This window comes from Papio anubis, chromosome 6 (genome assembly GCF_008728515.1).
Source record: "Papio anubis isolate 15944 chromosome 6, Panubis1.0, whole genome shotgun sequence".
Taxonomy (NCBI): domain Eukaryota; kingdom Metazoa; phylum Chordata; class Mammalia; order Primates; family Cercopithecidae; genus Papio; species Papio anubis.
Window position 1 is genome coordinate 70,753,933 of NC_044981.1, and position 12,076 is coordinate 70,766,008.

At 41.8% G+C, this 12,076-nt stretch overlaps 1 protein-coding gene across 10 annotated transcripts in view; it reads right to left on the minus strand.

Annotated features, from left to right (window-relative positions):
* Positions 1–11,730, minus strand: part of SENP6 (SUMO specific peptidase 6) — a 102,125-nt gene extending 90,395 nt beyond the window's left edge. For 2 of the 10 annotated variants that reach the window (XM_031667227.1, XM_031667238.1), the window contains exon 1: positions 7,068–8,153. In XM_031667227.1, the coding sequence (XP_031523087.1) occupies positions 7,068–7,119 (52 nt within the window). In that variant the 5' untranslated portion in view covers positions 7,120–8,153. Of the gene's footprint in view, positions 1–7,067; positions 8,154–10,654; positions 10,798–11,635 lie in introns of those variants that run through there. The other 8 variants (XM_031667226.1, XM_031667228.1, XM_031667224.1 and 5 more) reach the window with 8 other exon arrangements.
* Positions 11,731–12,076: the final 346 nt, after the last annotated feature.

The following is a 12,076-nucleotide window of genomic DNA, read 5'->3' on the forward strand; positions in this document are numbered from 1 at the left end:
TCTTTAGCTTCCCAAACTGTCCAAAAGTTGGATTTAAGGTTTCTTAAGAATTGTCATTTAAAATACTATATGACTGCTGAAAAATACTATGACTGTTGAAAGAATGGGGAAAAAATACCAGGTAGGTATGGGAGACAAAAGATGGCTGTATAGATTAAGATAGCTGCAAATAATTTGCCATTCTTCCCACTGAAGGGTGGAATCTACTCCCTCTCTCCTTCAATCAGGGCCAGCTCTGTGTTCTTTTGGCCAATACAATATGGAAGAAGTAACACTAAATTTCCGAAGCTGGGCCGCAAGAGATTTGTGGCTTTCCGTTTTTGCCTTCTTAAAAGTGCTGCTTCATCAATAAATAATACTTCTCCATAATAACTTACTATTTTTCCTTCTCTTGTTCGGTTGCCCCTTCCTTTAGGGGGAGGTACAGGAAAAAGAGGTAAGAGTAAGAACAGGAAAGCAAACTGATGAGGAAGAGGGGAGAAAGAGAGAGGAAGGAAATGCTGAAGAAAGCTGAAGCTATTAAGTCGGTCCCAGGCTACAGTCTGACTTCCCCAATAACTTAAGCTGTGCCACACAACCCTTCTATACATCAAGTTCCTCAAATATTCAACATACTTTTCTAATAGCAACAGGAATACTCAACTTATGAAAGTCTAGCCATACAAAGTATGTAATTTCATTCTCTTTCCTCTCTCATTACCACACTGGTCAAAATCAGTTACTATCTAGAAAAAGGTAGTCAGTGAAAGAAAAACAATGCAAATTAAAATTCAAATAGAAGACAAGCAAGGAAAGGAAACTGTTTTTCTTTTCTCTATCTGCTAATAAAATAAACAATATAAAGTTACACGGAGTGCTTATTATATGCCTGGAATTGCTTTAAGTAATATATATTACCTCAATCCTTATGGCAATCTTAAGGTAACTACAATTATTATTTTTTAACGACAATTATTATCTTTGTTTTACAGCTGAGAAAACACAGAGAGGTTAAGTAATCCATCCAAGATCACATAACTAACAAGTAGCAGAGCCAGATGTTGAACCTCAGCATTCTGACTTTTGAATTCATATTCTCAATGCATTTCTACTGAAAATCACTTTCTTTTCTCCTTCCTCTTTCTCCCCCCTTTCTTCTCTTTCCTCTTCTTTCTTCCTCCCTCCCTCTCTTTTTTCTTTCTTTCTTCTCAGCTCTGTAACCCAGGCTGAAGTGCAGTGTCATGAACTGCAGGCCTCAACCTCCTGGGGTCGAGCAACAAGCAATATTCCCACCTCAGCCTCCTAAATTGCTGGGACTTTGGGTGCATGCTGTGACATCCGGCTAATTTTTGTATTTTTTGTAGAGGTGGGGCCTCGCTATGTTGCCTAGGCTGGTCTTGAACTCCTGGGCTCAAGCAATCCTCCTGTCTTGGCCTCCCAAAGTGTTATCTCAGGATAACAGGTATGACCCACCGCACTTTGTCTGAAAATCACTTTCATTCCAAGTGAGGTTTTACTTTACTATTTCAAGTACATGAACTCACATGATAAACAATTTATCACTTTAACTGGGATGAAATCAGGAAATAAACATACTTAAGTAAGGAGTAAATAAGGAATGACACCATGATATAGTTTCCAAAAGTTATGCAATCAAAAGAAAAAGAGGTGTATTCCCCTAAGTAGGCAGAAACTAAAAACCCTGTTCATATTCCATAGAATGCCAATCGTTTGGGAGAAACTGTGCTCTAGTTCAACAGACAGTGTGAGGTATTTAGGTCTCCAGTAAAACTGGCAAACCGATTGGGTTGTGCACTGAGTTTATGTATAACATAAAAGACTGGCTAAAGGGAAATGGAAAACACTTTTCATTTGGAGACAGAAACATTTTTGTTGGTATCTGTAGAGAACAACATTGCATGCAACAGTTTAGCAGCACTCTTTTCAACCTAGTAGAGAAGGTCCATAAAGGAAGACAGGCTGAAATGAAAAGGAAAACAAACTAAAGTAGTAATATATGTATATTAGAAAGGAAAGGCAGAAAAAAGTTACTTCAGGAAAAACAGGAGAAAATATAGGAGAAAGAATTCACTTGGTCAAAAAAAAAAAAGAAAAAAAAAAGGAAAAGAAAACCAGATATGAAAAAGTACAATACAAAAATGAAGAAATGAGAAAGTAAGTAGACTTCTTAGAGCCCCCAGAGTGAAAAAAAGAGGCAGAATATCAAAAGAAAGTTTATAAGACAAGCTAGCTACCATCAATCACCTTTGTCCTATGTTCCAATCATCTCCTAACTGGGTAATCTTTTACCCCTCTCTGAAGCATTCTCCATGTAGCAGCTAATGACTCTTTTGGGGGGGCAGCAGGGTCTCGCTCTGTTTCCCAGGTGGGAATGCAGGGGTACGATCATGGCTCACTGCAGCCTCGCCCTCCTGGGTTCAAGAATCCTCCCACACCATTTTTTTATTTTTTTGTACAGACATGGGCTCACTATGTTGCTCAGACTGGTCTCAAACTCCTGGGCTCAAGCAATCCTCTCACCTCGGCCTCCCAAAATGCTGGGATTACAGGCATGAGCCACCATGCCCGGCTGTTGACCTTGTTTGAAACAAATGATGTCACCTCTAGTATCATCTTGCATCACTCTCCTGACACCATATTGTCCTCCCTTAAGTTCCTCAAACATGCCATGCTCCGCTATTTTATTCCCTCTGCCTAGAAAGCGCTGCCTCCCCACCTTCTGTTCTCTAATATCCACTCAAACCACCCTGATTAGATCCAATTCTCATGATTTCAGGTTAAGTGTCCCTTATCCAAAATGCTTGAAACTAGAAGAAATGTTTCAGATTTCAGAATTTATTTTTCCCGGATTTTGGAATATTTGCAAATTATATTATCCCAACTGAGCATCCCAAATCCAAAAATCTGAATTGATGCAATGAGCATTTCTTAGGAGGGTCATGTTGGCATTCAAAAAGTTTCAAATTCTGGAGCATTTCGGATTTCTAAATTTGGGATGTTCAACTTGTATAAACAACCCACCATTGCTGTGCTTGTCAGTTGTAATTTTACATTTAAGAGTATTATTATTTTATTATTTTTTACTTTCCACACTAGACTGAACACTATGAAAAAAACATGGTTTCTTCTCTGTCACTGTTATGCCTCTCAGTGCAGCGCCATTGCCTACAACACAGCAGGTGTTCAATAAATATCTGTTGACTGAATAAATTAATACAGGGGAGCAACCTGCCAAAACTGTCTATCATAAGTGGAAAAGGGGTATGAGCAACAGTTAGTGAAGAGAAGTGAAAGAAACAAGTCAAAGAGGGGAGAGGAGAGTAAAAAAATTTAACACGTGACTTAACGAAATCCATACAATTTTAGTGTGTTTTTGCATGAATAAAATAAAGAATGCAGCCAGTACGTCTCCTTTTCCCTAGAGAAGCTATAAAAAGAAATGGAATTAGAATCTCAGTAGTTATAAAGATGTAAAACATACTTTAGAGCAAAAATGTCAAACAGGCATCTCAAATTTAATATGACCAGTGTTGTTAATTTCCTTCTCATTCTTCTATCAGTCTACTCCATCTCAGTAAACGGCAGCAACACCAATACCTCAAGCTAAACAAAACCTTTTGATTCCTCTTATTCTGATACTCAGTGTACAATTCATCACCTATCAACTTCTTTCCCAATCTCCATTGACATCATGCTAATTGAAGACCTGACCACTTCTATCTTGACTACTACAATATTATGCTAATTTATTGCCTTGCTTTTAATCTTGTCCCTTTTTAATTCATTCCACAGAGAGCAGCCAAAGTGATTTTTTAAAAAAGATAAACCATATCATTACACCCCCTTGCCCCAAACTCTTCAATGGCTTCCCGCTACTGAGAAAGATATAAAAATTATTCATGATCCTGCATGAAAGATCTCCTCCTTTGCTTTCTACATTTCAGCCTTTTTGCTTATCAAATGGTACCATATATTACCTCTGAATCTTTACACATATCCCCTCTGCCATATTCTGAAGTGTCTCTTAGTTAAGGTGTTTACTTAAGTGTAACCTCCTCAGGGATACCTTTCCTGACTTCAATGCTATGTAAAATGGCTTCCCCATCACTGCTGTTTATGTCTTCCAGTGTTCATCACACTGTTTATCATCTGGTTTATTTCATTAACAACAAACATGTTTCAGGTGCAAGACATATGATGATGAAAAGATAAAGTTATTACTTTTTCACAGTTTATTACAGAGATATGCTTTCACAGAACCTAAGATAGAAGACTAAATAAAGGCAGAGTCTTTGACTCTCGTATGCACTGTTGTTTTCACCGTGGTACACTGCCTGGTACAGTAGGATGCTGTAAATGTGATGAGTGAATGAAAACCTAGTTTAGTTTTTCAAGGAGTCGACTGGAAAGTAAATAAAGTGTAATATGTAGATGTCTTAATATTAAATCCTAGGAGCCTATGTATGGGGAAATATTTTGAACATCTATAAACCTGATAATGTAGAATATATGGCAAATTATGGTGGAATATTTTATTTTTATTATTATTATTATTTGAGACGTAGTTTCACTCGTTGCCCAGGCTGGAGTGCCAATGGTGCGATCTTGGCTCACTGCAACCTCCAGCTCTCGGGTTCAGGCGATTCTCCTGCCTCAGCCTTCTGAGCAGCTGGGATTACAGGCGCGCGCCACCACCCCAGGCTAATTTGTTTTTTTAGCAGAGACGGGGTTTCACCATGTCGGCAAGGCTGTTGTCAAACCCCTGACCTCAGGTGATCCGTCCACCTCGGCCTCCCAAAGTGTTGGGATTAGAGGCGTGAGCCACCACGCCTCGCTGAAATATTTTATTATTATTAAAAGTGTAAGACACCAAAAGAATCATGGGAAATTAAGCAGAAAACATAAGTAGTATTAAATACAATTCATTTATTTGGAAAGATTCAATATAGTATATGAAAATGTGTTATGAAGAACTAAAATTGCTCCTTTCCCTTACGCTTTTTTTTTGGAGACAGAATCTCGCTCTGTTGCCCTGGCTGGAGTGCAGTGGCGCAATCACTGAAACCTCTGCCTCCCGTTTTCAAACGATGCCCCTGCCTCAGCCTCCACAGTAGCTGGGACTACAGGCGCACGCCAACCACGCACGGCTAACTTTCGTTATTTTCAGTAGAGAGGGGTTTCGCATGTTGGCCAGGCTGGTCACCAATTCCTGGCCTCAAGTGATCCGCCTGCCTCGGCCTCCCAAAGCGCTGTGTGTGATAAAAGGCATGCGCCACCGCGCTCAGAACCCTTATGCTTATGCTCTAAAGAAGTTACCATTTGCTTGCTTTATGAAAATGCTTAAGACATGGTGAAACTTGAATGTATCACACCTGTACACTCAAAGACCTTTAGATTAGAATAATCTAAAAGCAGTAGTTTGAAACTCACATTAACTCTACATCTGTGGCTTTATTTGTACTTTTTTTAATCCTCCCTATGTTCATCCAATTAGAATTTTAACTCAATCAGGCCTACAGAAGCTGGAAATCTAGGATAGCAGAAAAGTATAATCATCTGCATACTGAAGATAATAAGCACGAGTAAGCCATCTTTTGTTTCCAATTTCAAAACAAAAACAACACACAGAGCACTACCTGTAACACAAGCTGCACCCTCTCAGCCTCTTGACAGGTACCCATTCTGCAAACTGGAATGGAGGTAATACGAAATGAACCCAGAAAAACTCAGAAGCTTTTCTTACTCTTACTAGGAAATCTCCTGTAAAGTTCTCATCACTTTCAGATAAAAGCCTGGCTTGTACGGTAAGATTTTTTTTTCACTTCACTATACTCAAGAAAAAAGAATTAAGAAAAATTACCTCTATTATTCACTAGTCTTTCACTAGACTAATATTGAGTACCTATGGTGTTTCAGGTACTGTTCGAGGTGCTGTTAACAAAGCAGTACCAAGGCATTCCCATTCCTCAACACCCTCCTATAGAACCTGTTTAGGGGCTTTCTTAATTTTAAGTTAAATCGTACTTTCTTGATTCAGTAATGTTTCCGAAACATACTAAAAAAAGTTATTTTTTTGAAGTAAAGCTTATGACATATTGCAATGAAAATCATCTTTGCAAAATTATCCAAAGAGTAGTTAATCCTTTTTAACAAAACGAGTCTGTGAGCAGCAGAGACTCATTTTGATAAACATATTTACAAACTCAATCACTAAACACTGAACCCATAGTCAAATTAATTAATATAGACACTTCTTGGTCTACAATTACAATAACATTTAGTTCTATTTTGGGGGTCCTTATATATTCATAGGCCAAAAAATCAATATTGCTCCCCATTACCACCTTCCCCAACAAAAACGTACAGCTTTTCTTGAGACTGGCTTAGTCTACTTACAGCAAACGTTTAACTTTCCCTCACGAGTGACTAAAACACTCAAATTGTGTCAATGAGCTTTATTTACGGCCCCAAAATTGATACTGTAAACCTTACTCTTTTTCCAGATAATTTTATAGAATGTTTTTATAAAAACACATTCCGAAAGAATATCAGACAAGGCCAGGCCTAATCGGAAGGCTGGCTGCAAAAGCAAGCCTGAAACTCTGAGAAACAGACCAGAGGATATAAAACACACCTCAATGAAACTGTCTGTCCCCTCCCTACTTAGATTGGTCCCCAATTGCACCCAACCTTAGCAATTTGAAACTTTTCATGAACACCAAACAAGATGTGAATGCTGGCTGCTCTCATCCTTAGGCCACCACCCCAAAATTTTTTTAAATGTCAAAGACTTCAGCGCGCACTCTCAAAGGACGCCCACCAACTCTGGCTCGCGGCTCAATCCACCCGCGCCCCCTGGGCCGAACCGGCTCGCAGCCGAGCCCCTCGCCTGGGCGGACTGGAACCAAGCGCGCTCGCAGCACACTCCCTCTCCGTCATCGCTCATCCCTCGTACTTCACCGCCCCCCAAACCCACCCAGCGCAGATAACTGAATATCCGGGGTTCTGGGGGCCACGTTTTCCAGTATACCCTCTTTTCTCTCCGTCAAGAGCAGAAATAGACGTACCTTCCAGAAAAGTAATCTCCCCGGCGCTGCTGCCGCTCTTGCCGGCCGCCATCTTCCTCCTCCCACGCCGCCTCCTTCTTAATCCATGGCCCACACCGCCGCCGTGCTCGCCGGGATGAGGGGCCGCGCCGGAGGAGGGTAGACGCCGCAGGGTTGCGGGCCTCGGGCTCAGCCGTCAGGCGGGCGGCGCTCCCACGTTCAGATGGGCCTACACAAAAGCAGGCCAGGCGCGCCCGGGCCTGTCCGCGGGCTGGCGGGCGGCGAGGCCCGCGGCCCGAGCTTCTCAGGCCCCTCGGGGGGAACGCGAGCGGCGACGACGACGACGGCGCTTCCCGGGCCCGGTTCCTCTCGGCCCACGACTCCCCATCCACCGCCCACCTAGGCTGCCTGAGAAACTTCCTCTAGCCGTGGGTTCCCAAGAAAGGAGGATGAAAGCGAGCACACAAACACGCCTCCCTTCGTCCCAGGCCGTAAAATGGCCGCACCGCCGTGCCGGAGCGGCGAGGTCTCCGCGACCGTCAGGCGCCTCCAGGCCCCCAACTCGTTCTGCAGCCGCTGCCGCTACGGCCGTCCGCCCACCCCGCCCAGGCGTGAATGCATCAGCGGAGGCCTTTGCGACTGTCCATGTGGACAGGGGTGGGTCTCCTCTGCCACCGCCTCGCGTCGGTCGCCACAGCAGCTCCAGCCGCCGCCGCTGCCGCTCCTCCCCCACGGGCGCTGGAGCTGCCGCCCGGCTCCCGCCCCCGCCCCGACGCCGCCGCCCCCAGCGCGGCTCCCCCTCAGCAGCCCGGACTCGGCTCGCCCGCAGAGCTGGCTGCCGCGCCGCACCGAGCCGTGACTTGTGGGCGCCCGCCGCGCGGGCTTTCGGCAGGGTCGGCCTTTCACGGCGCGGGTTCGGCCTAGACACGTTACATCCAAAATCCCCACAGCTCGGGGCCCCGTGGCAGACCTGGCGTGTGCGCTTCTGCGCCAGGCCGGTGATGGGTTTGTTCCCCTGGCACCACAGATGCCTAAGAAATGTGAAAATGTCATTTCTTGAGGAGGCCTTAGAATTTAAACTACAGCCACCTGAAGAGAAAAGGTAGTGAGGTACTGGAATCACATGTTTGGTAAATGATTCGTGGTCTACATTTATTTTTCAAGAAGTTTTCAAAATAACTTAGGGAAGATCGTACCAGTCAGCTTTAAATGGCAGTGTTTTTTTGTTTGTTTGTTTGTTTGTTTTTTAAAGAAGTCGCTTGTCATTTACGTGCCTGAGACTTAAAAAAACCATACCCTACCTTACAAGTGAGGCTTTTTTTTTTTTTTAACTTCTTTTCCTTTAAAAATTTTTTCATATTAAAAAACTACATTCTCATTCAAGGAAATATGGAAAGCACAGAAAACGATTATACTATTTCACGACTGAAACTCAACTCCTTTACGTTTGTACTCCTCTGATAGCATTTTTCTTGTCTTTCAGTATCGTTCTTTAAAAAACAAAAATGAGGAAAAATCTATGCTAAATGTCAATGAAAAGTCAACAGCAATTAAAATGATGCAGAAAACCGGTATGATTAAGTGCAGTCTTTGGGGAATGGACTGTTCTAATTCAGTTGTCCTATTAACGAAGGCCTATGCAGAAAGGCTTATTGTTTTAAACGTCCTTTAAAATCTTTTTCCTAATGCGAACCAATAATCTTTCCTGATTGGCAAGAGTAGTGTAATGAATATAATTTATTTTTGTTGCCTGAGGTTATTGCATGATCCTGTTGTGATGTTCTATGACATCGTCTGTGCCAATGACAGTATAATACTGAGACGTGTAGGTAATAGGCAAATGTGGGTAACTGGCCATTTGTACAGACTTCAACATGTAGTTTTTAAAAAAATCTTTCAGGCTGGGCGCGGTGGCTCACGCTTGTAATCGCAGCACTTTGGAAGGCCGAGGTGGGTGAATCACCTGAGGTCCAGGGGTGTTAGAGACCAGCATGACCAACATGGAGAAACCCCGTCTCTACTAAAAGTACAAAATTAGCTGGACGTTGTGGCGCATGCCTGTAATCCCAGCTACTCGGGAGGCTGAGGCAGGAGAACTGCTTGAACCCGCGAGGCGAAGATTGCAGTGAGCCGAGATCTTACCATTGCACTCCAGCCTGGGCAACAGAGCTAGACTCCCTAAAAAAAAAAAAAAAAAAAAAAAAAATCTTTCAGCAGCTTGATTCCATTTGGAGAAATTGTTTTTTTAATTAAAAATAAATCTTTGCTTTTAAAATGCATATATGCTGGCTTTGAAAATGGAGGAAGGTGCCAGGAGTCAAGGAATGTGTGTGGCCTCTGGAAGCTGGAAAAGGCAAGAAAATCAATTCTCCTCAGGAGTCTCCAGAAAGGAAAACTGACACTTTGACTTTAGCTCAATCAGAAAGGTATTGGACTTCTGACCCTACAGAACTATCAGAAAAGGTTTGTGTTAAATTGCTAAATTAGTGGTAATTACCATGTGTTACAGCAACACATGCAATGGGAAACAAGGTAAAATGTGTAGAAGATTTTTTTTTTTTTTCCAGAGATGGAGTTTTACTTTTGTCGCCCAGGCTGGAGTGCAATGGCGTGATCTCGGTCCACAGCAACCTCCGCCTCCCAGGTTCAAGCTATTCTCCTGCTTCAGCCTCCCGAGTAGCTGGGATTACAGGCGCCTGCCACCACGCCCGGCTAATCCACGCCCAGCTAATTTTTGTATTTTCGGTAGAGACGGGGTTTCACCACATTGGCCAGGCTGGTCTCGAACTCCTGACCTCAGGTGATCCACCTGCCTCGGCCTCCCAAAGTGCTGGGATTACAGGCGTGGGCGACCGCGCCTGACCCTTTCCTGGTTGTCTTAGCCTAGTGAATAGCATTGTCATTCACTCATGTCATTCACGAATTTCTGGTTTCACAAGCCAAAAAACTAGGAATCACTCGTCTCCCTTTCTCGCTCCCTCTCTCTCCTGTTCCCCTCTCTTTTAAATCAAATCTCCTTCCTGATTATCTCTTGAATCTATTCATTTTTTCCAGTTCCAGTGTGTCCCCACCAATCTTAGCCACTATAATCTTTCAGCTATACTACAATAATAGCTTCAAACAGGTTATTTCTTATTCTCTCTACCCCTCTTCTAATCCATTTCTCACACAAAAGCCACAATAATCTTTTTAAAAATTAATTATTATTGTTGAGACAAGGTCTGGCTTTCTGACTCAAGCTGGAGTGCAGTGGTGCAATCTCGGTTCACTGTAACTTCTGCCTCCCAGGCTCAGGTGATCCTCCTACCTCAGTCTCCCAAGTAGATGCAACTACAGGTGTGCACCATCATGCCTAGCTAATTTTTTTTTGTATTTTTTGTAGAGACAGGGTTTTACGGTGTCACCCAGGCTGGTCTTGAACTCATGAGTTCAAGTGATCCACCCACGTTGACCTTCCAAAGTGCTGGGATTACAGGTGTGAGCCACCGCGCCTGACCTCTTTTTTTTTAATGTAAACCAGATCAAAGCACTTTACCGTTTAAAACCACTCAAAGATTTACCTTTGCTCTTAGGATAAAGTCCTAAATCCCAGGCCCTTCCCTACCTACCTCACTAACCTCCTCTTGCAGCATTCTCATCTTCTTCATTAAGCTCCAGCCATTTTCAATTTTTCAGTTTCTCTTTTCTACATCGGAGCCTTTGGACATGTTTTACCCTCCATCTGCAATGCACTTTTTGTCTGAATAGAATCCTGCACCAATAGATATTAATACATATCTGCTTAATGAGTAAATAATACAATAGATCAAAAATAATTTTTTCCCGAGGAAAATTTAGGATGATAGGATCGTAGAACCAAGCTCCTTAAAGACTATGTAATACAATCTTCTCAGATGTTCAGAAAATGTCTATGCCCCAAATAACATTGTGGTAGAAATCAAGGAAAGATACTCTAAAAGGGACCAGCAATCGGGCTGTGAACCTAGGGTTTGGATTTGAAGATTATGATGTTGAAATAACCTAAGTTGCTCTGAGGGGTCTGGGAATTGACAAAAGGAAGATTTGAGTTGGTTATAGACATATAACAAAGTTTTCTCTCTGTGCATGTTATCCCTAAGGCTGCAAATTCTTTTGTATCATAGCTGATGTTTCCTCTATTTTAGCCAAATTTAAAGTGCTGTATATAAAACTACTTGGATAAACTGACCCATAGTCTATACTGGTAGAGCTTAATAATGATTAATAAAATAGCAACTTTTAATATTTTAATTTAATATTTTAATATTTCTTTGAAAATATAGTTATCAAATCCCATTCTTCTAAACACCACACTGAGACATGCAGTATATAGTTAATCCACAACTAGTACAAGTTTCAGGAGACAATAGCAGGTTCTGCAATTAGTGACTGGTTGATGGTTTTTCAAGGGCTAAATGTATTTGTGCCCGATGAAACGAGGAGCATTATATGAAAATAGTATATCCATTTCTGTTATAAGGATATAAGTTTCTGTTCTAACATAATTTCTACATTATCCTATTTCACTTTCAACTTGCTGATTATCTTATTATTGTTTTTTTTAATCTTACCATATTTCATGCTCATTTGTAATTTCCAGTTCTTCTCTTTAGTCAATGATTTCTGTCCCTGTTCCATGTTGCAGATTTTTTCCTAGTTTTAGCAGGTTGTTTATCAGCCATTTTAATGCTTACAATTTTAAACTTTTGATTAAATGAATCTCAAAACTAATCTTTTAAAAATTGTAAGTGAGTATATCCTCAAAATAGCACACATTTCTTACACATAGTCAGTTCCTACCAGGCACCTTCAGTGTCAACATTTATAAGTGAACAGGGAAGTTTTCAGGTGACTAGGGCTGCATTATGACTTTCCTGGGCCCTAAGCACTATGACTTCATGGGGCCCTTCCTCCATAGGAAATATATCAAACTTTTTTTAGCAAGAGTTTAAATGCTATATGTAAAACTACATTAAAAATTTTTAAATCAGTTAATTTTACAACTACTTTGG